The sequence below is a fragment of the Ochotona princeps genome, chromosome 26, assembly GCF_030435755.1.
Source record: "Ochotona princeps isolate mOchPri1 chromosome 26, mOchPri1.hap1, whole genome shotgun sequence".
NCBI classification, from domain to species: Eukaryota; Metazoa; Chordata; class Mammalia; order Lagomorpha; family Ochotonidae; genus Ochotona; species Ochotona princeps.
This window is the reverse complement of record NC_080857.1, coordinates 21,761,561-21,787,019: the sequence shown is the minus strand read 5'-3', so window position 1 is coordinate 21,787,019 and position 25,459 is coordinate 21,761,561. Positions and strand designations below refer to the sequence as shown.

General features: G+C 44.9%; 1 protein-coding gene across 1 annotated transcript in view; it reads right to left on the bottom strand.

The window, feature by feature from the left end:
* Positions 1 to 24,507, bottom strand: part of SLC8A3 (solute carrier family 8 member A3) — a 121,883-nt gene extending 97,376 nt beyond the window's left edge. Inside the window, exon 1 of the mRNA XM_058655231.1 lies at positions 22,662 to 24,507. Within this exon, the coding sequence (XP_058511214.1) occupies positions 22,662 to 24,445 (1,784 nt within the window). The 5' untranslated portion in view covers positions 24,446 to 24,507. The remainder of the gene's footprint in view (positions 1 to 22,661) is intronic.
* Positions 24,508 to 25,459: the final 952 nt, after the last annotated feature.

The window sequence follows — 25,459 nt, the reverse complement described above, 5'->3', positions numbered from 1 at the left end:
TCTTCCTGCACCACGCACACAGCTCTGCCTGCTGCACTGCTCATCTGGTTCGAGCAGACTGAGCTCTGGTTTGGACTTCTCCCTTCATTACACCAGCTCTGAGCTAGAACACAAGGATTTGGAGCTCTGTATCCAACCACCATCTCTTTCCTTGGTCTCTGTACTTGAAATTGCCCCAAGTATCCCAATTTGGAATTCAGAAAAGATGGTTTCCATGGCTGTAGAACAAGCTTCAAAAAACATGCAAGTGGGCATGCCTCGGCTTTGCCTTCCAGACTCCCAGGTAGGTTAAGGACACAGAACAGAGAGGAACAGTTTCTGAGTTTTGTTTATCTTTCTATGTTGGGACAAACAGATGGTCTTGGCCACCTCAAAGGTAAAGCAAAGAGGAAAATAATACAGCAGGCCTCCAATTGGCCTCCTCTTAGAAAATACCTGCCTAGGCACAGTGCTAATATGTGTTCCATATTTAACACAGCTTTGGATGGCTCTTTTCCTGCTATCCTAATATTGGCAAAGAGCTGAGGCAAAGAGGCCCTCAGTCTCTCCAGACTTATAGAGTGAACAATCCACAACTGAGGACTGACAACCTTCTTTGGAAGTAGCAGAAAGCAGCTGAACTGGCTCTACCACTCTCACCATCACTCCGGTAACTCCCTTCCTAGCCTGTAGAACAGGAACTAGAAGGAACAGTGCCCAAGCAGTTGACTAGCAGAAATAGTTCGGGTTTCTGCTTTCCCTTTCATGAGGGAAAGGAGGTAAGTGTCCCTTCTCATCCCAACCAAATCAAGTAAAGGGCCAAAGTGGTATTGTTCAACAAGATTAGGGGTGCCCAGGTAATCACCCAGCTGGAAATCTGCACACCTACCCTTTTTTCTGTTGCCATCAAGAAGAGCAGAGCAGAACGCTGAGTTCTTAGAAGAACTGATGTACTCTCATGAGTCTGGAGGCAGATGAGAACACAGGATTTAAGGACCTGCAGCTCCTTGATCCATAGCAGACCTGCTGCAGCAGCCAGTTGAACAGGGGAGGAGGGACGCTCCTGCAGAAAGGGCCTCCAGAAGATGGTCCCCAATTTCAGCTACCTCTACATCTCTTAGAGTATGAAAGAGGAGCCCAGAGGCTCCTCCATGAAGCCAAATGTAAAGACCAGAGGCTGGAGAAGAGGCTGAGACCATCCAGGCTGCTGCAGGACCAGGCAAGATGATCCTTAGGGAGTGAGAACCTGGACAGATGGACCTGACCTGAAGAAAGTATGCTTGTGCCCTTTAAAAGAGCCTACAGTGACCAAAGGCTATAATGAACCTAAACACCATTCCCAAACAGCCCAGATATCAGTTGAGCATAAGTGCCAAAGTGAGGGATGACCCCTGACATTTCTTCTATTTGCCCTTCCTAGCCTAAAACACCAGAGAAATTACAGCACAGATGGGATCCTAGGAGGAGGTGTTCCAGAGGCTACTCAAAGAATGTAGGTGTAGGGTCACAGTGCTGGTAGAAGGGACAGGGATGTTGACTCAACAGCCTCCAAGTGCTGGCATCCCATATGGACATAAGTTCATGCCTATGCCCTGGAAAGGCAATGGGAAATGGCAATAAGCCCTTGGACCTTTGCACTCACATGGAAGACCCAGAACAAGCTCCTGCCTCCTGGATCAGCCCAGTTCTAGCTGTTGCAACCATTTGGGGAGTGAACAAGCAGATGGAAGAACTCTCTCTGTGTCTCCTTCCCTCTGCAGATCTATCTTTAAATTAAAATAAATAAATCATTTTTTTAAATGTAAGTGTGGGCAGGCAGTCAGGGATCCAGTAGTACACCAAGTCTGAAGTTCCCCATTTGCCTACACATCCCCTGAGTCATGAATATGCATAAGATCAGAGGAGGGAGTTTCAAATTACCTTTGAGATTGGTACTTTAAATAGATGGACAGAATAATTTTAACAGCACAAGTTGCAAAGAAATCACACATTCTGCTCAAGCTATCATCTCAGAACAAGCTTGAGGTATATACTCCAGAGAGAACATATGACTTTGAAAAAAAAAGGAATGGAAAAGAAAGAAAATTGTTCCACTGTTAGGTTTTCTAAGTTCAGACTACCTAATAAATGAGTAGCACCAGTATTCCATCAACAGCCCTGTAAGGTGTGCATGTATAATCCTCTCAAGGACCAGATGAGGAAACCCAAGGCTAAAATAGAAAATAACTTGCCAAAATCTACACGAGACCGATTGTCCATGTCCCCGGTTCCTATAAAGCATTGCTTTTTCCACTTATTTCTGTGCTGAAGTTCCGAATGTGTTCACAGGCAGCTGCTGGGGAAAGGGAGGTTGAGAGCATGCATTAGGGATGCAGCAGCAATAGATTTGAGTGTTTGCTCCACTTCACCTGGTAGGATTCTAGACAAAATGACTCAATGAGTCTGAGCCTCACTTTCTTCCTCTGTAAAATGAGAACAGTACTTCATAAGAATACTTCTGCATTTCGTCTAGCAAATAATACAGGTATACATGAATCACTATTCCACCCCTTTCCTAAAAACCTAAGTCAAAGTTCACCTTTTCCTTTTGACTCTCTATGGCATCCTTGAGATCCTCTCACTGAACCCTTTATCTGCACCTCCCAGAAATGACTTGAAACTGCTCTGCATGTGAGTACTGCTAGCTTAATTTCCATCTAATTGCATCTCCCCAATTAGACTAAAGTCAACCTAAGGACAGGACCAAACACACTTTTCTGGGTACTATAGCCTCAAGCCACACACCCAGCAGGGACAGGTAAATCAGTGCTTCTGCTGGAGGACTGCTCTTTAAATGGCTTGGAAAACCTGAAGCTGGTAGACAAGAACAGCATGATGGTAATGATACTGATAATAACAACTAGTTTATGGAGCACTTGCTTTGGGTCAGGCACAGAGCCAGCTGTGTTAAATACACTCACGTATCCTCTTCCCATCAGTCTTGGCTAGAGGATGGTTTGTTGATGGGTGAAACTGTTGGCTTTAACTAACATCAGGAGCTTGCTATTGTACAGACACTGCTTGATGTAGATACAATGTGTATTATCTTATGCAAAGCTTTGTGGGAGCCACTAATGCACAGGAAGAAAAGTAGGCAGAGACAAGTTACGGTACACTACTTTTCACGTAGCTAGTAAGCAAAAGAACCTGGCTTCAAATTCTTGAGACTTGTCTCCAAAGCACTGTCTAATCCTTGTGCTCCAGCGCCAACAGATTAGGTGATCTGCCAAAAGGCTCGTCAGCAAACAGACTTTCCTTAGACTTAGTGGGAAGAATGGTGAGGTTTCAGGTGAAACACCAAAGAAATAACTTCCTACTCTCAATGACTACCTTAGATCAGTTCATGGAACCTACCAGAAGTTAGATGCTATCATTTTAGTAATAACACCCTCCAGGAGAGCCATTCCTGCCACTCTCCCACACTTTCAGTGGCTTAGTATCCTAAGAGCAGCTCTCTCTCCTTCTCTGTGGCTGACCTCACAAGGCAGCCTTCTTTCACCTGGATATCAGGTCTCTATGAAAAGGGTGTCAGTAACCCTACCTGGGATGACCAGAGAAGCCTCACGAGAGAAGCAAGCCTGGTACACAGTGCAGTCTGTGTAACTCAGTTGTAGATTGCTCAACAGCGTTGAGCTCTGTGGAGACCAAAGAGAGCTCCAATGTCAAACAAATCATGGTTTTCTGTTTTCCTTTGGTGCAGAAAAGTGTGTCTAGAGGGTGGTGGAATGGTGGTGCTGCAGGTGCTCCTTTCTGCACACACCGCCACTACTGGCTGGAGTGAACTCCAGGTTAGGAAGGAAGGATGAGTTCCAATGCCACCAGCACAGAGGCTAACGCCAGGCTCTCAGGAAAGTGGAAGGGAAGCAGACAGGCAGTCCGGGGAGCTAGCTCATCTCAAAGCGCTGGAAGGAGAAGTTCCATGCAAGGTGTCTTCTGGAACACTACAGGGGTGAACTGCAGGACCATGGCTGCCTGGACTAGCTATAATCCTTCCCCACAGGCAGAGGGTGGCAGGAAAAAGAGCATCCTATTCAGTAACCCACATCCAGCAGCAGCCACCTGGGTGTGATCCTTCCTGACAGCCTCTATGAACATGGTTACAACAAGGCGTGGCTGGGGAAGTTCAAACTCAGTTCCCTGTACTGGGAACCTGAGTCTGCAAGGAGGTCAGCAGTGGTGAGCCCCTGGGCTCAAAAGGCTCTCCCAGCATGTTTTCCCTCTTACCACGGAGTGACCAGCACCCTCAGGCTTGCTATCAGCATTGACTCCATTTCCCATTTCGAACAGTGCTCAGAAGAGTGGTGAAATGTGTTGGGAGGATGATTATTCTTCAAAGAGGCGCAGCAAGGGAAATGGAAAAACAGCCCTCAATGCTGACCCTTGCTCTAGTTCTTTTCATTCACACACACCACACACACACACACACACACACACACACACACACACACACCCCTAGGACAAAAACCCCTACTTTTGTTTTTTAATACATTTTCATGTTTGTAAAATGTAGGTCACCTGAGTGCACATTCCCAGCTAGGGTCAAGCAAGGTGACACTCTGGCTTTGCATTTCAGCTTTTGTGTTATAAACAAAATTTTTTTGCACACTGTTTAGTGCTACATGAAATACATAGCCCTAAACATTATGATTTTTTTATTAGTTGTCTTACTGTTTAAAACAACTCCTGGGGTCAGCCGCTGAATCCATATAAGTGCCTGAGGTTGGGTCCCACCTCTGCTTCTGATCTAGCTTCCTGCTAATGTGCACCCTGGAAGACAGCAGATGATGGCTCAAGAATCCTTTGAGTCCCTGTCACCCTCATAGGAGACTGAGATAGAATTCCTGCTACCTGTCTTTAACCTGAACCAGCCCTAGGTTTTGCAAATATCTGGGGGAGTGAACCAGGGCTTGAAAGTCCCCCTCTCTCTGTGACTCTTCCAAATACTAAAGTAATAATTCATGACCTAAATATCTGTGAAGGTACTTAGTTAGCAGCAAGTGACCTTTAGAAAGATAAAGTAAAATAGCCCCCAAGTGTAGCACTGATGTGCTAGCTACTGCCCCTCAGTGCAAAAGGCCATGAGATGCCTTCGGTTGGATAAGGTTCATTCAGGCATGAGCACAGCCCTTTGCCTGTGAGTTCAAAGTCAATGAACCAACAGCATCTATGACACAGAAACGGGATTGTGCTTTGGCCAACTTATTTACTGATCAATGGAGGAAAATGTGACCCAAAGTTCTCAAGAACTCGACCCTGTACGTCCTTCACGAGCAATGCTTTCATATTGACTATTTCAGTGTTTACTGCCAATGTATAGAGAATAACCATTATGAATCCTGAAAACCAATTACACTTTCTGACTTAATGTTGGCTGCTTGCAATTTCAAATCACAGAGTCTCAAGAGTAGGTGCAAAAGTGTTGCCTACCTGTGATTATCACCTGCCAGCCCTGTTCACTTTAGCGTATTTTTTACTCTTTGTAAGAACCCTAGATAGTGGGTCTTGTTGCCTGTTTGGCTAGGTAAGGAAACTGAGGCCTTCAGTAAATTAGTCAATTTATTTGCGACTGTGAAGCATGTGAGACAGAGTCCTAATGCAGCCCTCAATTCGCTTCTCTGCTTCCCATATCCACACTTTCAATCAGTCCCTTCCCTCAGTTGTGAATACTGTGGTGATGACAGGCTATGATCATGCTACATACAACAATGAAGGGATTCTGCAGATAGAATTGGAATCTCCAATGACTGGACTTTAAGGCACTGATTTCCCAGTGGGCCTGAACTAATAAGATGAGAGACTGAAAAAGCTGGAAGATTCTCTGGATGACCCTGACAGCAAGACATGAATTCTACAGCTGCAAGGAAATAAGTCTTCCCAGCAACCACCAGAGCTAAGAACAGGACCACTAGAATCAGAGAAGACCACAGCTGCTTTCCAACTGCAGCTCAGTTGTGGTCCAGGCTGCTGAGAACCTGAGAGACAATAAATAAATGTTATTTGTGGTCATTAGTTATGCAATGGTAGAATACCAATACACATAACCAAGGAATAGCAGATTCAGGTTTAAACACAGGCCTCTTTGCATCCAACTGGTATTCATCCCCTTGATTCTATGTTATCTATGATTCTTGCTTGCTTGGTTTGCACAGCAGCAATTGGTGGAAGTGGATACTATGCCTTTCAAAGAAGGAAAAATGAAAAAGATTCAGATAGAGTGGCTACAGCCTCAGCCCTAAAACAAAGATGTTCTCTTTAAAAGATAGTGCACTTCTCAGTGTTGGCAGATGAAGAGTGGGCATACATTTTCTCTCATTTTGTTCAGGAAATAACTAGAGGTGTTGGGGGCAGGGAGGAGAGGGCAGCAGAGTTCACACAGGACAAGCTAAGAGCTCTGGATCCCAGTGTTGGGCAAACCACACAAAATTACAAATCTGTATTTTTAATGTTCACAATAGCAATTACATGTGCTTCAGCCAGCATGCAGAAGGACAAGGCTTAACTAGTGATTAAACCAGGGCTGGGTAAGCGGTCAGCAGCACGGCAGAAGCCAAGCATGCTGCAGAGAGAGACTTCTTAGGCAGGAGGAAATGTAAGTGGAGCCACTATACAGGCACAAGTCCAACAACTGAGTGTGCAGCGCCAGGAGGGGCCGAAGCTGTGGTTACATTCATGACCCACCCATGGGAAACTGTAGTATCGGGCTCTGCACAACTGTAGGAAATATGAAGACCTATAAAATCCAACCCTGATCTTCACATTTCTGACTTTGATTTCATAACAACCTGTGCATTAAGCACAGGCAGAGTGATCAGGGCCAGGATGGGGTTGGACCACCGGAGGCTGAAAGTGCAGTTCTTAAGTACCACACGTCTGTTTTAGAGCTTAGCAGGTGACCAAATCACAAATATTAAATGGATGCATTTTATTATTCAGCAATTCATAATGTGTAAAAAATAAGATAAAGGCAGGGTGAATCATTTCCAAATTCAAGGATTCGAAAAAAAAAAAGGAATAAGGTAAGTGTTTAGCCTAGTAGTTAAAATATTTTCTTCTTTTAAATTTTTTTAATTTTACTTCTTTCATTGTTATTATTATTATCATTTATGATACAGTTTTATAGACACTGGGATAGCCGTTATCCCCTCCCCAAACCTCACCCCCTTCACTGAGATCCCCTATATTATTACTGTAGTATAGTTCTTCATAGTCATAAACATCATTGTGCACAGAAACAATGGCAGAGAGTCCAACATGCTATTATCAAGATATAGTAAACAGTTTCATTGGGAGTCCATCCTTGGTCGGGAAGTAGAGATGCATACAGCATTGTATCCTCACATCTAGATATGATAGTCTCCATTACTCTGTTACTATACATCTCCTTTTTTTTATTATTATTATTATTGGAAAGCCGGATATACAGAGAGGAGGAGAGACAGAAAGGAAGATCTTCCGTCCGATGATTCACTCCCCAAGTGAGCCGCAAGGGGCCGGTGCTGCACCGATCCTATGCCGGGAACCAGGAAACTCTTCCGGGTCTCCCACGCGAGTGCAGGGTCCCAATGCATTGGGCCATCCTCGACTGCTTTCCCAGGCCACAAGCAGGGAGCTGGATGGGAGGTGGAGCTGCCGGGATTAGAACCGGCGCCCATATGGGATCCCGGGGCTTTCAAGGCGAGGACTTTAGCCGCTAGGCCACGCCGCCGGGCCCTATACATCTCCTTAAATGAAAAGCCACAGTACAAAACCAACAACGGGAAGAAAAATAGAAATTTACAACACCGTGAAGTTAAATAACATGCTACTAGGTATGACAGTCTCCATTACACAGTTACTATACATCCCTTTAAATGAAAAGCCACGAAACAAAATCAATAACAGGATGAAAAAAGAAATTAACAAAACCATGAAGTTAAATAACATGCTACTGAATGACTAATGTGTCGCTGAAGAAATGAAAAAGAAAATCATGAACCTTCTTGAAGAAAATGATGCTACCGCATGATCTATGAGTCACTGAAGAATTTAATGAAAAAGAAAGTGTTTTGAAGAGATTAAACAAAAAACTCAAAAAAAACATATAAAAAAACTATATTTCAAAATCCATGAGATACAGTTTCCGCTGATCTTTGTTGGTAAGATATGCCTCCTGTAGGCAACAAATAGATGGGTTTTGTGTTTTTAATCCAGTCTACTAATCTATGATGTGTGATTGATGAGTTTAAACCATTAACATTCAAAGTTAATACAAACAGGTGGTAACTTTGTCCTTTCATTTTAGCAATGGGTTGTTCCTTTAGTCTTCTGTTCTTATTTTATTGGGATGTTCTTCACATTTGCTTTTGGTTTTAGTGGGTGCTATTCCTCTTTGTCAAAACAACACCTTTAAATATCATTTCTAAGGCAGGTTTGAAAGAGGCATATTCTTTTAGCTTTTCTGTGGAAGGATTTTATTTCATTTTCGAAGACAAAGGAAGCTTTGAGGGGTACATTATCCTGGGCCAATAATTTTTTTTTCAGAACCTGGAATATGTCATTCCATTTTCTTCTGGCCTATAGAGTTTCCTCTGAGAGGTCTCCTGTGAGTTTAATTGGCATTCCTTTAAATGTCAATTGATTTTTTTCACGTGCACATTTAAGGATCTTTTCCTTATGTTCAAGTGAAGAGAGCTGGATTATCATGTGTCGTGGTGAAGACTGCTTTTGGTCAACACTGTTGGGAGTTCTGTGCACCTCCAGGATGTTGTTTCCCAATTCTATCTCTAGATTAGGAAATTTTCTTTTATTGTCTCATTAAATACATTTTTTTAAAGATTTATTCATTTTTTATTACAAAGTCAGATATACAGAGAGGAGGAGAGACAGAGAGGAAGATCTTCCGTCCGATGATTCACTCCCCAAGTGAGCCACAACGGGCCAATGCGCGCCGATCCAAAGCCAGGAACCAGGAACCTCTTCCAGGTCTCCCACACAAGTGCAGTGTCCCAATGCATTGGGCTGTCTTCAACTGCTTTCCCAGGCCACAAGCAGGGAGCTGGATGGGAAGTGGAGCTGCCGGGATTAGAACCGGCGCCCATATGGGATCCCGGGGCTTTCAAGGCAAGGACTTTTAGCTGTTAGGCCACACTGCCGGGCCCATTAAATACATTTTTAAACCCAGCTTCTCTTTCTGCACCTTCTGGGACTCCCATGATTCTTATATTTGGCCTTTTAATAGTGTCTTTCAATTCTTGAATACTTTTTTTAGCCTGATCCATCTCTGCTTCCATGTTCTTACAAAAAAATTAAAATGTCTCAAATAAATGATCTAATCATTCATTCAAGATGCTTTTAAAATGCCCACATTCCATATTGGAATACCTGAATTCAATTGCAGCCTATAATTGGTTCCAGTTCCTGCTGATGCAGACCCTGGGACACAGTCATGATGGCTCAAGGAGTTAGGTTCAGACAGCCCACCTGGAGACCTGGATTGGTTTCTGGCTCCAAGATACAACGTCATCTGAGGGGACATTGTGCACATTTGGAAGGTGAATCAAGGTGAGGCATTTTTTGCCTACTTAATTAAAATTTTAAAGATTTTTTATTTGAAAGGCTGATTTTGCAGAGAGAGAAGGAGAGACAGAGAGGTTCTTTGACCTGCTATTTCATTCCCCAAATGGCTGCAGAGGCCAGATTGACACAAAGCTTGGAGCCAGGAGATTCTTCCAGGTCTCCAACATCAGTGCAGGAGCCCAAAGACTTGGGCCATCCTCTGTTGTTTTACCAGGTCATAAGCAGGGAGCTGTATTGGAAGTGGAGCACCTGGGACATGAACCGACACTCATATGCTACAGTGTACTGTCCCCAATCTACCTAACTAATTTTACAATCATAAGTATAGGACCCTGACTGAGAACACCAGGATCAGATAGCAAAGTGTTTAATTCTTAAATCACTCAACCTCCTCTTCAGCGATGTCAGGGGAAAGGAGAGAACAGTGCCTTCCACAGTGTGATGAGTGAATTGGCTCATTAAGGGCAGGGGATCCCTCAAGAGGAGTCCAGAGGGGCTGGTTTGCACCTTTTTTTTCACGTGAATCCATAGCCGTGACTCCACTCTGAATTCACATTTTTTCCACTAACACTACTCAGTCATCAATGGCTCTAGATGCTCCACTGTTGCTCCAGCCATGCCCACTGGCCCTCTGGAGTCCATGATGTAATTAATGGAGTTGTTCTATGTTCAGAGGGCCCGGCAAAAACCCACATATGCACACCCTTGAGCTAACAAAGACTTTTGCTCACCCTCCTCCCAGAGCTTGCCTCTCCCTCTCCTTTCATTCTATATTCTCCGCATCCCTTCTTTCTTCCCCTTCATCTCTCAAACATGTCTGATAAAATCCACATCAGGATGCATAAGCATCAACCTCAAGGTCACCTTTTGCCCCAGCCTGGGGCTGCTCTCTCCTCAGGGGAGCAACCTGTCATATTTCCTGACATCCTCAAAGGAAGCCCAGATAATGGCAAGTTCCTCCACCTTCCTCCAGACAGCTCTTTGACTCTTTCTGTCTTGAGATCAACTGTCTCTTCCTAGAAGTTCACCTCAGGCTCAAGGAGGGAATATGCGGGGGTCTTCAGAAAGTTCATAAATAATGGGAACAATGAAAAACTATGAAGAATTTGGGCACCACAAGAAACTTCACTTTTAATTCCGCTTTTCTACAAGCCTTATTAGTCTCCTTGCACATAACAGAGGAACCTGAGCAAAATGCTTGCCCAGATAGATCAGAATGGTTGAGACATGGCCAAGATTCCACTAGCTACTAAACAACCAGCATATGACGTTCTCATTGTAATTGAGCGTAGGCACTAAGCTAAAAGGTCTTACTTGGCATGACCATATTCAATTCTCTCAAATACCATACGAGGTAGGTAGTGACTTGTCAGCCTATGAAAATGAGTCAAGTGAAAGATTAACTTTCTCCTGGTCACATCACCAACAGGTAGTAACTCTGTCTGTCCTGGTCCATGCAGTTAACCATGCTGTTCTATTAACCCCATGTGGGGATTGGATTCAGCCCACAGCCTTGCTCTCACTCTTCCTTTATGAGTGATTTCACCGTGGCAATGATGAGGCAAAAAAAAATCTGTCTTTAAACTGCCTGACGCTCACTCATTGTCTCCTGTGCACCCACCAGTGCCGCCACGGTCTCCGTCACCTTTAGGAGGACCAACAGCATTTTCAGTCATGCCTCACTCAGGCCTGCCTGCCTCTGCAAAGGAAAGCAGGTGATACAACCACATCCCTAAACAAGCAGGTGACTTACATACAGCTCAAACAACTGGGAACTTCCAAGGCAGAAAGGATTGGAGACTAGAGTCTTCTTTGCCCTCCAGTCACTACAAAAGGTGGGGCAGCTCACCACTGCTCCAGACAATTACAGCAGCTCACCACTGCTCCAGACACAACAGGCACCCCTCCCCACACAATCCAGCATTTGCATCCCCCAGGAAGGACATCCACAGTGACTCTAGGACGTGCATTCCCACTTCCCACAAGCTAAAACAGAACTCAGGCATAAGCCTTATCCGTCACTCTAACAAAGCCCGGGAAGACTTTGGGAGACTACTAGATTGGGACCAGGAGATGACGGGGACTCCCAAGCATCAAGAATAGTCCTTGTCTGAGCACCCTAGAGTAAAGAATGGAGTGGGACTGAAGAGAGCCTCCCTTAGGCAGACCTGTCCTGCCAACAAGAACCCACTGCAGAGATGTCTGAGTAAGTACTGCAAAAAATGCACAAACTTGCACCCAATCTGCTAAGATTAGCTGTGTCCCAGGAACAGGGCTTGGGCAGTTGCAGAGGGCAGCTCAGGGCAGTGGCATGGGGCTGCAATTACAAGGCCCAGGAGGACATAATTACACACTCTTGGGAGGGGGTGTTTAACCGAATTATGGGGTGCATCCTGAGCATCATAGGTGGTCCATAATCAGAGCAGCTGGGCAGCAGACCCCTTTGCAGGGTGGGAGCATCGGCTGGGGTCAGGCTGTAGAAGAGATCAAGGATGCTGTGGGTCTTACTGAGACTGGAAGAGGATAAAGGAAGTGAAGAGTGGAGCATGGCCAGCACACTCTGGCCCACAGGCTTGCCAGGTGTATTGCAATCCTAGATCTCTGAGTAGCTGCAACTTGGAGACAGAGGACAGGAAGTCATGTGTCAAGAGTCCACGCATTTTGTTCATTCATTGATTCATTCATTCATTTGCTAGATACTAATTGTGTCCCCAAAGTGTGTACAATCCTGCATGCTATCATCTTGAGGTGAGTTACAATGCCTAATGCCATGTAAAGACTATGTAGGGGCTCGGCAGCGTGGCCTAGTGGCTAAGGTCCTTGCCTTGATCCCATAGGGCCGCTGGTTCTAATCCCGGCAGCTCCACTTCCTCTCTATCTCTCCTCCTCTCAGTATATCTGACTTTGTAACAAAAATAAAAAAATATATAAATCTTTAAAAAAAAAGACTATTTAAAGACTTGTTACACTGTATTGTTTCAGGAAGAATGACAAGCAACAAAATCCATACCTGTTTAGTACAGATAAGATTTTTCTCCAAAATAGAGTCAGTCCGTGGTTGGCTTGATTCATAGAGGTGGAACCCATGAATATGGCAGATCAACTGTAATTTGCAACACTAAATTTCATGTTTTATACAAATACCCTATGTCTTATTGTGCAGGAAAAATAACAACATTGGTAAGCCTTTCCAGGCGTCTGAACAACAGTGTAGCCCAGGGAACCAGCACCGTTTCCATTCTTTCCAGAATAGTCTCTTCTCCCTAGGGAGCTACTTTCACCTAAACAACCTTCAACAGTTAATGGCTATCATCTCCAAAGTCTGTTCCTCTGACAGCCAGCTTTTGGCTGTGTTCAATCTATACATTCTTTAACTCCCCCAGCCCCCAAGCACAAAGCCTGATATTCTTCCAACAGTCCATACAGATTAGCTGTAGCAGCATTATCCTCTGCCTTGGCTACAATTAGATTAACTCATTAGAGAACTTTCAACTCTCTTTTGCTGTATTTTGTGAGAAAAAAAAATAAAATGGAACTCCATTCCGTAATTAGCAAACATTATTCTAAAATGTGGGTTCCATGGGGCGGGGGGGGGGGGTAGAGGGGGACAGGTATTGAAATTGGTATGAGGCAGGGGGCTGTATCGGTATGTTAAGGAAACCTGCCGTGTCAGGAAGCAGTTTGAAAGATCCTAGTCGTATATGGGAATCATCTGCTTCTTACGTTCAGTGGTAATTTATGTCCCTGTGGCTCCATCCAAGGAACAGAAGAAGGTTCTGCGTAATGTAGCATAAAGGAGAGTGATTCATGGAGGTTTTTCTCATTAGAACTGCCCAGTTTCATTCTCAAGCATCTCAATCAAATGAATATTCCCATTTTCATTTCTTTGTAAGAATTTTTTTGAAAGGCACAGTGACAGAGAAGAAGACACACACACACACACACACACACACGCACACACACAGATGGAGAGAAGTGGGTGAGAAGTGGGTGATCTTCCATCCACTGATTTACTCCCCAAATGGCAGCAACAGCCAGGGCTAACTCAGGTTGAATCAAGAAATCAAGACCTTCACCCAGATCTCCTATGTGGGTGGCAGGGATCCAAGCACTCGGACCATGATCTGCCTCCTCCTAGGTGCACCAGCAGGGAGCTGGATGCGGAGCAGAAGACAGAATTCTAACCAGCACTCCGATACAGGACGTGGGTGTCCTAAGCAGGGACTTGATCTGTTGCACCACAATGCCTAACTCTTCTTTATTCTGTGAAGTTCTGTCTCTAGTCTCAGGTTGGTGGAACCCTGTCTGTTTCTTCCACCTACAGCTGAGTTCAGACACAGCCTCATAAATTCTAAGTTGGCTTGTGGACAGACACTACTAGCTGTCTGGAGTGGACACCAAAGGAAATCCTGTTTCCAACCCAGCCTTGTGCACCTGATAGAGCCATACATAATGCCAGAAACAGATGAGAACACTTGGGCTTCCCAGGAGGAGCGCCTAGCAAGGCTTTGGGTTACAACCCTTAGGATCACAAGCAGGTGTCTGTTGGCTGCAGCAAAGTGCAGCTGACCACAGGGGGTGGGGTGAGAGCCTCCAGGGCAGCTGCCATTCTATCCCTGGCAGGCACAAGAGGGAGGGAAACTTCTGTCTTGGTCTGGAATGCAAGCTGTCCTGGAAACCCAAACCCCAGAAAAATGTTTTGAAAGTGACTCAGTACCCAAATAGCACACTTGCAAATGACAGCAAATTATCTTCTGATTCTTATCTCCTCCAGAGGACAGATCAAAGAAAGGTTAAAAAAAAAAAAAAAAGGGACAAATGACCCAGGTAGCCCTGAAATGGGACTGAGCATCACCCACTAGCAGGGTTTTCTGTAGATCTGAGCAGAAGCCAATCCGACATTGGCTGTGGAGTTTGAGATCAGCTTGTTGCATCTGATTGGACATGGGAGCCCAGAAGGGGGCCCATTTCTCCCATTCTCCAGCTTACAGCTCCAGCACAGGCCACTGTAAAATCAGCGCTCTCTGGGGATTGTACACCTGTGCCAGTTTGAAGGTGAAAGGCATGGGGCTCCCTTCGAAGAGACATTGCTCAGCACTTATAGATACATCTTCTTGGAGCTTATCACAGCATCCCCACGGCCACTTCACTTTTCTATTCCATTATCCAGTTGTGGCAAATTAACTGGTGTGGGAGGAAGGGGGTACTTGACACAGGAAAACCAGCTTACATCTAGCCAGTGGCTTTGACATAGACTAGAAATGTCTTTCCAGGTAGGAGCTGAAAGCATATATGGAGAAGTGGGGCAGGAGACAAGACTGTTGGCCTGACTGGTATCATTGTAAGCTGGAAGGAACAGAGAAGAAGAAGACACACAGAGAACCAGAGATGTCAGAAACATAGACCACGGGGAAGGAGAAAGAGAAGGTGGAACCCAGAGCTTCGGCATCTCCAGTGGCTTCTGAATACTTTTGTCCCAGCCTAGGCTGCGTCTTCACAATCAAATCTTCTTGCCTTCACATACATCAAGGAAAACACGTGAAGTGAAAGAAGAAAGAGCTCCAAAGTGAACAACTGGGTTTCTGGGAGGTATCCACCCCTACTGCAATCATGAAGTGAGGGCTTTCTTGCCCGAATGATGAGCTTTGTTGCACAACACTTGCACAGCTACTTCTCTATTACCCAAGAACATCGTGGATCAGATGGGAGACAGAGGGCAGCCCCCAGCACAGTCAAGAAAGGGAGTATCAGGAATAAAATCCTAAGATGAGAAGATGCACATGGAATGGAGCAGAGAAAGCAAAGATGCAGCAATAACACTTGGAAGAAAGAGAGATTCTTATCCAAGAGAGAGTCCTGGTGGCTGAGGACGCCCTGCACCAGCACAGCTTAAAAAAATCAAGGTCAGGAGGGCAGGTGGGAATGCACAGGGAGCCATCCAAAAGGTTGGCGAAGCAGGACTTAACAGACTGGAAAAAGGTGGATTATTGGATCAAGATGATGTTTGGAGTCATCCACAATCCATAACCTCGCTAGCAGCCAGATTCTGAGAATTACATTACAGTCAAGAAGCCCTTATTTGGAGACCTAATACAAAATATGGTGTCAAGCATATGAACCCCCACCCACCAAATGGTAATTGAAGTGGGCTCAACCAGGCATAGGTTAGCCAAGATGTGTCTATGCTGAGCTTGGCTATGGAGGGTAATAAAGGGGCCAGATTCAAAGCTGAACTTAAATACACACACATATCTAGTAGTCATTACATTTTCAGAAAAAAAAGTTTTCCTCCCTATTTGCACTAAATTGCACTCTCCACTTTAAATTCTTCTCTAGCTAGCCTGATAATTTCTTACTTGGGTACCCAGTAGGTGGTGGGGTGGAGAGAGAATCCTTATGAATGATAACTCTCATGTTACCTGAGAATATTTACCTAGTGCTTTTCTTCACGGTGACTTAGCAAAAATACTCATTTGATTCTTGCAAAAATGTTTCCAGGCTGTGCAGAATTTAAATACGGGGACATTGCTGCATTTGCAGCTCAAGTTCTCTCTCTTCACCAATCAAGTATGTGTCCCTGGCTCTACGCCAAGACTTCCACCTGAGTTCTGCAAACACAGAGCAGTCTCTCTTGAAAATAAAAACAAGGAAACAATAGCTTGAGTGGTTGGAGACCACAGTTCTGACCTCCACCCTTGAGGTAGGGTGCATAACCAAAGGATGCAGGAGGAGTGATATTCGTGCTCCAGCCAAACACATGTGGGAAATAAATGAGCAGGAAGGTCCTCCTCACTCACCAACCTTACTTTGTTCTGGTAACCTTTGCCTTCAATCTTGAGAAGGAAGGAGGAACTTGGCTGCAAGGGCCAGAAGCTTTAAGAAAGAAGAAGAATAGCAACAAGACCCAGGGCAGGATGTCAAGCGACAGCCCTTCGTTACTGTTGCCTGAAGCCCCAGTTAGCCGTTTCCAAGCAGCACAAAGTGGAGGCTTTGAGGAATAAGCTTTCTAGTCCTCGGAGTGACTGACCAAGAGACTGTCTCTAACCATAGAACCTCTTTCTCCTCAAGCTTCCCCCCAACCATGTTCTCCCAGGTGGGATCTCTGACCCTGCACCACTGAGAGATCACTCTGTAAGTAGACTTAGGGAGGGGGCACACTATACAAGCAGTGTGGTTAAGTCAGTGACAAGAGCTGCCTACTTCAGTGTTGCCAGGGGATGCTTACCCAGGAGGGCTCTGGCTTTCCTGGAGATTTCTGCAGATATGTAAGGTTCTCAGAAGATCTGGGCTACATTGTGGACCTGGAGTTGTAATATGCTATTCTCTGACATACTTTTTTTTTTTTGACACTTTTGAGTCAAACATAATAATTGTACATATTTACTAGGTCTTTGATTTAACAATCTCAGAAATTGAGAGAAAAAAAAAACTGTATTGGAACCTAGGGTGCCTATGGCCATAATACTCAGAGCACGGTTGGCATTTGGTCTAGTGGTTAAGACACCAGTGTTGTGCATGGGGAGTGTCTGCATTAAATTCCCAGCTCTGGCTCCCAATCCCTGCTTCTCGCCAATGCATACTCTGCCAGGCAGCAGGTGATGGTTCAGATAGCTGGGTTCCTGCCAAGCACGTGGAAGAACTGCATTGGGTTCCTCACTCTTTGCTCTCAGCGCTGAGATTAGCACTAGTTGTTGCAGGCATTCGGTAGTGAACCAGCAGGTTGAAGTTCTCTCTCTCTCTCCCTCACTCTCTTTCATTTAAAAATATCCATATAGCCTTCACTCACTCCTTTGGACGTAGACACCTGGGAACTATGTTTGCACTGTCCTACTTGAGATGCGTCACCGCACTATTAACTACCCCCATCCAACCACTGACCCTAGAGACTGATTCTCTCCTCAGAAGACATCATTGCCAAGGACATGCCCCCTCTGAGCTGCAAGTTCTAGCAATGGACTGTCTACTTAAAAGCAGGGAAGAATCTTATTTCTGGCCTTGAAGATGGAAGGAAAGAGACAGGGAACAATGTAGTGGGGAAGAGCTGTTACCGTCTCTAACCTGCCTGGGGCTTGGGGCTTGTCTCAGGTTATGTGGGATGATCTACAGATAAACCTATCCCTGTGTGTCTGCCAAGAGAAGCTCCCCAGAGGAAACTGTCCAATGCAGTCACATTGGACAGTACACAAATTGTACCATGAGAGCTGTCAGTAAACAGATTTCTTGGAGTAGAAACATTACAGAGAAAGCAGTCCTGGAGGGAAAGGGCCTGCATCATTTTTGAAAAAAAAATAAAACGAAAATAACTCATTAGTGAATGGAACAAGGTCTGAAATGCAGCTGATCAGCACAGCCTCAAAGCTGTCCCAGCTGTGCATGTCTCTTTTTCTTGGTAAAGAATCAACTTAAAGAAAGCTCTTAAAACAAACAAACAAACAAAAAACATGTCTATGGACTCAATATTTTCCTTCCTAAGCAGTCTCAGGGTGAATCAATAATCACACTATGTTAGCATTCCTAGTTAAGACATTTGTCGCATGATGCTTCTGGATTCAGACTTCTGAAGCATCTTCCACCCAAGAGCCTGGTTCTTTGCAACCTTTACTGATAGATAAAAATAAAATGGAGAAATACAAACCAGAACTGGGGGGTAACAATTAAATAATCACTTTTAAAATCTTTCACAGCCTTATTATAAAATAAAAAGATGAATTTTAATATTTGAAAGGCAGAAAGATAGTTTCTCAATCTGCTGATTTTCTCTCTAAATGTCAGAAACAGGCTGGACTGGGCCAGGCTGAAGCCAGAGCATGGAACTCCATCCTAGACTCTCACATGGGTGCAGGGGCCCAGTACTTGGGCCATCTCTTGCTGCTTTCTTAGCTGCGTTAGCAGGTGCATCAAAACCAAACGTGTGGGACTGGAATTCTTGCTCCGATATATGACGCCTGCTGATGACTAAGCCCACTGTGCTGCAACAGTGGCCCTCAACCCTAACTCTTTCCTGCTATAGAGCTGTGTGATCTTGGACAAACCCCTTTCCTTCTCTGAATCTTGGCTTTGTAATTTGTGAAACAGAAGGTCATATACCTTCCAACCTTCACATTCTGATTTAGTCTGCAAATGTACAGCACCATCAACACTTCATTCTTCTTTTAAAGAGGCCTCTGCTATAGTTAATTATAGTAGATACCGATATTTGCATATTTGACATCTGTGGCTTTGACTATTCCCAGAGACCCTCAAGGCCCGTGAGCTGCCATCATCTGTTATTTTGCAATGGCATGCTGTGATCCTGGAATGGAGAAGCCAATCATTTGTCTAATGAGTGATATTAGCATGCAGACAGAAGCCATACATCTGTGAGGTTGTGTTATTGTGTGCTAAGTCTTAAGGGTCATAACTCCCACAATGTACTGTAGGGATAGTCCCAAAGGTAAGTGTTCTTCTAGGTCTTGAAGACGTCAGTAGCAGCCTTGTCAAATGTCAAGGGTTTATGGTGGCATGACTGTAAGGTAGCGACCCCCACTGCTCTCATGAAGGTGACTTCAGAGTGTCCCACAAGGCAGGGAGCTCTCCTCTCTCTCTCACTGATCTGTCTCAGCCATCTTACTTTGATTTCTCTAGTTACCTTCATCCTTTCCCCTGAGGGTAAGATCCTTGAATGCTGAAATGTTGTCTTGCCTCACTCAGGTATTTATTCCCTGTGTCTAGCAATGTATCTAACACAAAGAAAATATTTTTAAAATGTTTGTTAACTGAATTGTTTACCTTCTATGAGAAGGTTCTGTGCTAAAGGCGCATTTTTTAATGCATGTTTTACATTTTACCACGCTCTTGCATGACAGACACTGTTATTTTTATCATTTCAAAAAAAAAAGAAAAACACTAGGACTTGGAAAAGTGCAATGACTTCATTCAAAATTACTCAGCTGGTGAATGATGGATTCACATCTGCCTGTCAGACATTAGCACTCAATGCCCATCTATCCCATTATGCTACTAAGGGCAGCGTTGAAGAAGCAAAGCATAAAGCCGAACAGGTGATTTCACGGATCCAATATTATTAGCAGAGCCCCAGCCTGACTATATGATTTGATTATATTTAGAGGGATATGGTGAGAACAAAATATTAGGACACTACCAGGCTTGGTAGGCAAATAAAGAAACCTAAAGGGGTAGGGACTAGAAAATGGAATTGCTCTGACTATTATGTAGCATCTGTCCAACTACCCTGAGGGTTCAATTTCAGTTTCCAGATTGATATTGCAATTAGCAGGGCCTCAGGGCAAGATCTGGGTTTTTGCTAGACTGGGGTTCAAAGTTGGAACTGGAAAACAAATATTCATGATTAAATTAGCTAGTCACTTGAAAAGCCATCTTCTCTGCATCTCATTATTTGGTCAAGAGCTTTAAAGCCTTTCCACTCCAAGTTGGGACAGGCAGCATCGGAAGCTTATTGCAAATATAGAAACTCAACCCCCAGCCAAGACCTCCTGCATTTTGGCAAGATCCCTGGGTGACTGATAAGCAAGTTAAAATTTAGGAAGCAAGACTCCAGAAGACACTTTCAGGTCCTTTCTGGCTCTAACATTTTATAAGTTTAAGTTAGGACTATCTGTGGTAACCCAAAACCAGCATGCTCATTTATTAGGTTTTCACAGAAAACTAAGTAAACCGACCATTTCATCAGTACGTTCTGAAGAGTATTACTGTTAAGCACTTCATTTGTCCAACACATAACATCCACCAGATACACTACACACAACTGAATCATCATTATAGCTCTCCTAGGTTGTTAAGATTCCTGTATACATGGTCTTGGACATCTCTCCCCACTTCCGCAACAGCATCAGAATTCTCATCTCGAGTACTTAGAACCCATGGTTTTTCTGCTTACATAACACTGCTTCAAGTTGGAAAATTACAATTTTAAAGTATTAAGGTCAGAGCTGCAGAGTGAGGACAGAGTAACGGGTTCTGGATTCATCCTTCTACGACAAATAAGTCTCAAAGGGTAAAACAGTACTACAATCTAAAAACATAATGCAAAGGAGCAGATGTGAACACAGAGTTGTTCACCCAAGCTCAGACTACGTGGATTAGCACCTTAAACTTCTGGATATTGATATGCGTGTAGAGTGAATGAACACTCATTATTCATTTATACCAAGATACTGCACAAACTGAAATCCAAGTGAATGTGAGAAAGGCTTAGTCATATCAGAGATCACAAGTATAAAAATTATTATTAAAGGAATAGGGAAACTGGAACCCAGTCTCTGTTCTCTCAAAAACCACCTTGCATGCCAATAGTAGGGAGGGTACCCCATGAGCGAAATCCGGAGGCTGTGGGATTATAGCAAATCGTGTGGCCCTGTTGTCATATATTGTCCACTGACACTGCCACAATTACGTGTGAAATTTTGTCTTCCAGGCAAGGGCCTGTCCTTCATTTGTATGCATACGCTCTCTCCCCAGAGCATATATAAATGGACAGTATTCTCTGAAAGACACAGGTTTCTACTTACGCTAACAAATGATTATCCTTCCCAGCAAAATGACTAAACAGAGCCCTAATAAATCAATTTGTCAACGGCTATTTTCCTTCAGGAGACAATATCTTCTGTTTCATTTTTGGCTTAATACAAATATGACCTACGCTGAGTACATGTGTGTCTGGGGTAGACAATCCTCGAGTGGAAAGGAACTCCAAACACATGTGACCCAGCCTCTTGTCCGAACAGTGTTTGGCATTCCCACTGTGCACACGAGACAGTGAGATTCACAGCCACTAAATGACTTGTCCAAAGTCAAATCCTTTGCAAGAATCTCCTGGGTCCCTCAGCCCTGTGCTCAGTGGAACCCCACCCTTTTTGAACAAGTTTCTCTATGACACTTCTTGCTCTAGTCTAATGATCTACCTTTTCTTGGGGGACCTTCCTTCTCTCTTCTAGAAGTTGCAGGGGTTCATGTCTGGTTCTTAATGCAGTTCAACATCATATTCTTTACAACATCTCCTGCGTCTGCCTATTGCTTGTGGGAACAAACAGGAACTCAGAGGGAGGTTGCCCTTTCTCATTTCCATCCTGCTCAACCACTCTAGACAGTCTGGCATCTTATAAGCTGCAAGTCCCAGAGGGAAACAATCTAGTTTTCTTTTTCAAAGCCCTCTACCTAGTAAAATAACAGAATACCCAATGTGCAAAAAGATTTGATGGGGAGGACCCTTAGGGTAACCAAGGCAACGGAAGCCCAACACTTGGAGTTTCTGAAGGAGTATCTGCACCAGTAACCTGGGAAGTACTTCAGGAGAGTCCTGGACTGTGAAAAGATGGCCACACAGGTAGATATTGTCCAACAATTAGTAAAGGCTTTTCTCTCCCTGCTTTGCCAGATTTCAGAGTTTAGAACCTAGACTACAGGCAAGTGGCCACCGCCCTGGGAACTCAACTTCTGCAACGCATCTCCAGCAGTACCCAAGCCATACAGGTTATTCTGCTCACCTCAGCTGGGCAACCTTGCATTGTCAAACACTATATGGGCATTTAAAGATAAACAATCACACAATTTCCAGATTGAAGGAGAGGTGCCTTTTATCTTTTACCCAATTGTAACCCAACACCAGGGGCAAAGCCAATGCCATTTGCTTTCTCAGGGATGTCCTGAGTGAGCTCCTCCTCCCACAGAACAGAAAAGATTAGCTTCAAAGCAAAGGCAGGAAAGAGAGACCTAAGCAGTTGCCTAGCTCCTGTGTAGCCATGGAATCCTTCAAGATCTATCACAAAACTGCTGTCAACTCACACGCCACCCAAGCATCATTTTGAGTTTCAGGAGATGTCAAGATGCCCTATACCCAAAGGGCCCGTCACCAGATTCTTTGACCAGTCACAATATAAAGAGTGAAACCCGAAAGAGGATTTGGAAGCACAATCTGGCTGGCAGGGTCTGCTTATCCTGCATACCTGTGATAGGAATCAAAGGTTGACGTTAGCACAACATAAGCAAGAGTTTTCAAAGAGTGCAGTGGAAACACAGAAAGAAAACACAGGAAGTGGAATGCGGGAGGAGAACACCAAAAGACTACTTACATGGTTTCATCATTCTTGAATTCCAGCTCCCCATAAGTGTCTTCGAAGTCCTCACCACCACCCTTGGCTGTCCCTTCTACTGTCCTAAAGGGAACGATGACTGTGCCCCGGGCACCTGATGTCCGCAGAACCTTGACCTCCATAACACCAATGCTCTCACTGACATGAACAGTATCACACTCAAATGTGAAGATGCCTGCATGGTCATCATCCAAGATAGTCACTGTGGCCACACAGGGGGATGCAAGGACAGCTTGAGGCAAGGGAAGATTGTTGAGCATGACTGGAGACATCCCCTCCTCCAGCTGCTCCTCCTCAAGGCGGACATTGCTCAACCGTACAAAGAAGTGTTCATCTTCCTCAAAAATGTCATCATCAATGATGCCCACAGAGAACTCCTTCTGTGTCTCTCCTGGCTTCAGAACCACAGTGCCCTCTGTGAACTCATAGTCAGCTCCGGCATTGGCAGAACCGTCCTCAGTTTTGTAGTCCACGTACATGGTCTTGGACATGTCTCCCCCTTTCCTTACCACTGTCAAGAGTACGGCCCCACAGTTCTCCAGGCACTGGTAAGAACATGGGTCAAAGAAGACCTTGCAGATAAAGTCCTCAGGCTCCTCAGTGTGCACCTCAGTGATGCTGGATGCCTTTTTGGCTTGCTCTGCTGCATGTTTCTTCAGGATGTTGCCTGCACCAGTCATCATGCGGGTGGCCTGGATCCGGTAGAAGGCGCGGCTCTTCTGTTGGTGGGAAAGAGCATAGTAATTGGCCATCTCCACCAACTGATCTAAATCCTTCTCCGGATGCTTTTGCTTCAGATCCTTGAGAATCCGGATCATCTCTCTGCGAGATTCATCCACTTCCTTCCCTTCCAGGGGTACCAGATTCCCATCCAGGAAGTGGGAATTCATCATTTTCCCATCCATCTCAATACCCTTGGGGTGGTCACCCTCTGTCTCTATGATAATTCCCCGGTGTTTATCCGTGCGGTACCTTTTGTGCATGTATTTGTAGAACAGCAGTCGTTTATCTGCCACCCAGGCCAGAAGGACACACACTGGAAAGAAGAAGAGAGTGAGGAGACCTTCCCAGACCTGGACCACACCAGGGGAGAAGACCGCCAGGATCATATAGAGCCAGATGTAGGCAAAGATACTCCAAGCAGCAGTGACAAAGAAGACTCGTAGGTGCTTGATCTTACGTGTCTCTCCATCAGGGATCACATAGATACAGATGCCAATGATAATGAACATGTTGAAAGCTGCACTGCCTACAATGGTGGACGGTCCCAGATCCCCAGCAATGAATCCATGACCACACACCTCAATTAAAGAGAGGAGTATCTCAGGAGCAGAGGAACCCAGGGCCATAAGAGTCAGATTGGAGACAGTCTCGTTCCAGACCCGAATAGTGGTTGTGCTGGTCTCTCCATTGGGCTTCTTGATAGTCACCTCCCTCTCTTGAGAGGTGATGACTTCAATAGAGGCCATAAAGCGATCAGCAATGATAGACACCCCTAGAAACATGTATATCAGGGCCACAAAATACACAATGACCCTGGCAATCTTGTCCCCAAGGGAAGGGTTCTCCGGATACCAGATGGGTAGGATGACACCCTCTTTACAGTCCGATGACCCTGAACAGGATTCATTGTTCTGCCCTGTGCTGGGCACATCTCCTGAACCACGAGCCTCTGCCCGAAGACCATTCAGGAAGAGCACAAAAGTAACCAGCCCAAAATGGAGGAAGGCAGAGGTGAGAGGCTGCAACCTTAACCACGCCATACACAAGACTTAGCCACTGGCTTCCACCGCAGCACCAAGGGTCCTCCTGACAGGCCAGAGACCTAGAAAAGAACAGAGAGGCAGGAAAAGGTATGAGAAGATGGGTCAGCAGAGGGTTAGCAGGTTTCCATCAACACAGTGTGATGCTTCACCTTGAGTGACATGAGGTTATCTTACTTGGAAAAACAGATGATAATGTATGAGAGCTGCTCCATCCTCAATACCATCTAGTGAGGAGACTCAGTTAAAGAATGGCTTAAAACAGCTGAGAATATTGGCAATAGAAACACAAGTGGTAGCCTTCTAGTGTCACCTTCCAATCCATTGCAAACTGTGAGTGTCAAGAATCAACTGAATACAGGCCACAGATGGCCTGCGTCTTCATCCCCACTGAAGCTGTTTCCAGGGTTCTCAGCTTTCCTTGTCAAACTCCAGAATTTTGTATAAGTTTGTGGCAAAGGTACATACAGAACTACATTTTAACAGGTTAGTCTCTCAAGACTACTTTGGGGCCCGGCGGCGTGGCCTAGCAGCTAAAGTCCTCGCCTTGAACGCCCCGGGATCCCATATGGGCACCGGTTCTAATCCCAACAGCTCCACTTCTCATCCAGCTCCCTGCTTGTGGCCTGGGAAAGCAGTTGAGGACAGCCCAAAGCTTTGGGACCCTGCACCCACGTGGAAGACCCAGAAGAGATTCTAGGTTCCCGGCTTTGGATCGGCACAGCACCGGCCGCTGCGCTCACTTGGGGAGTGAATCACCGGACGGAAGATCTTCCTCTCTGTATATCTGACTTTGTAATAAAAATAAATAAGTCCTTAAAAAAAAAACTACTACTTTGTTGTGTATGTCATTGAGCTGCTTAGGTTAAAAACTTCATCCCCAAATTCAAAACTTCTGGGAGCAAGCAGATAGTTCTGAGTCTGGGAAACCAAATCATCACAAAGAATACTACCTGAATTGTAGTACAGCTGTGGTCCTGTCCGTTGTGCCCAAGGTTGAGTCCACAACAGCTC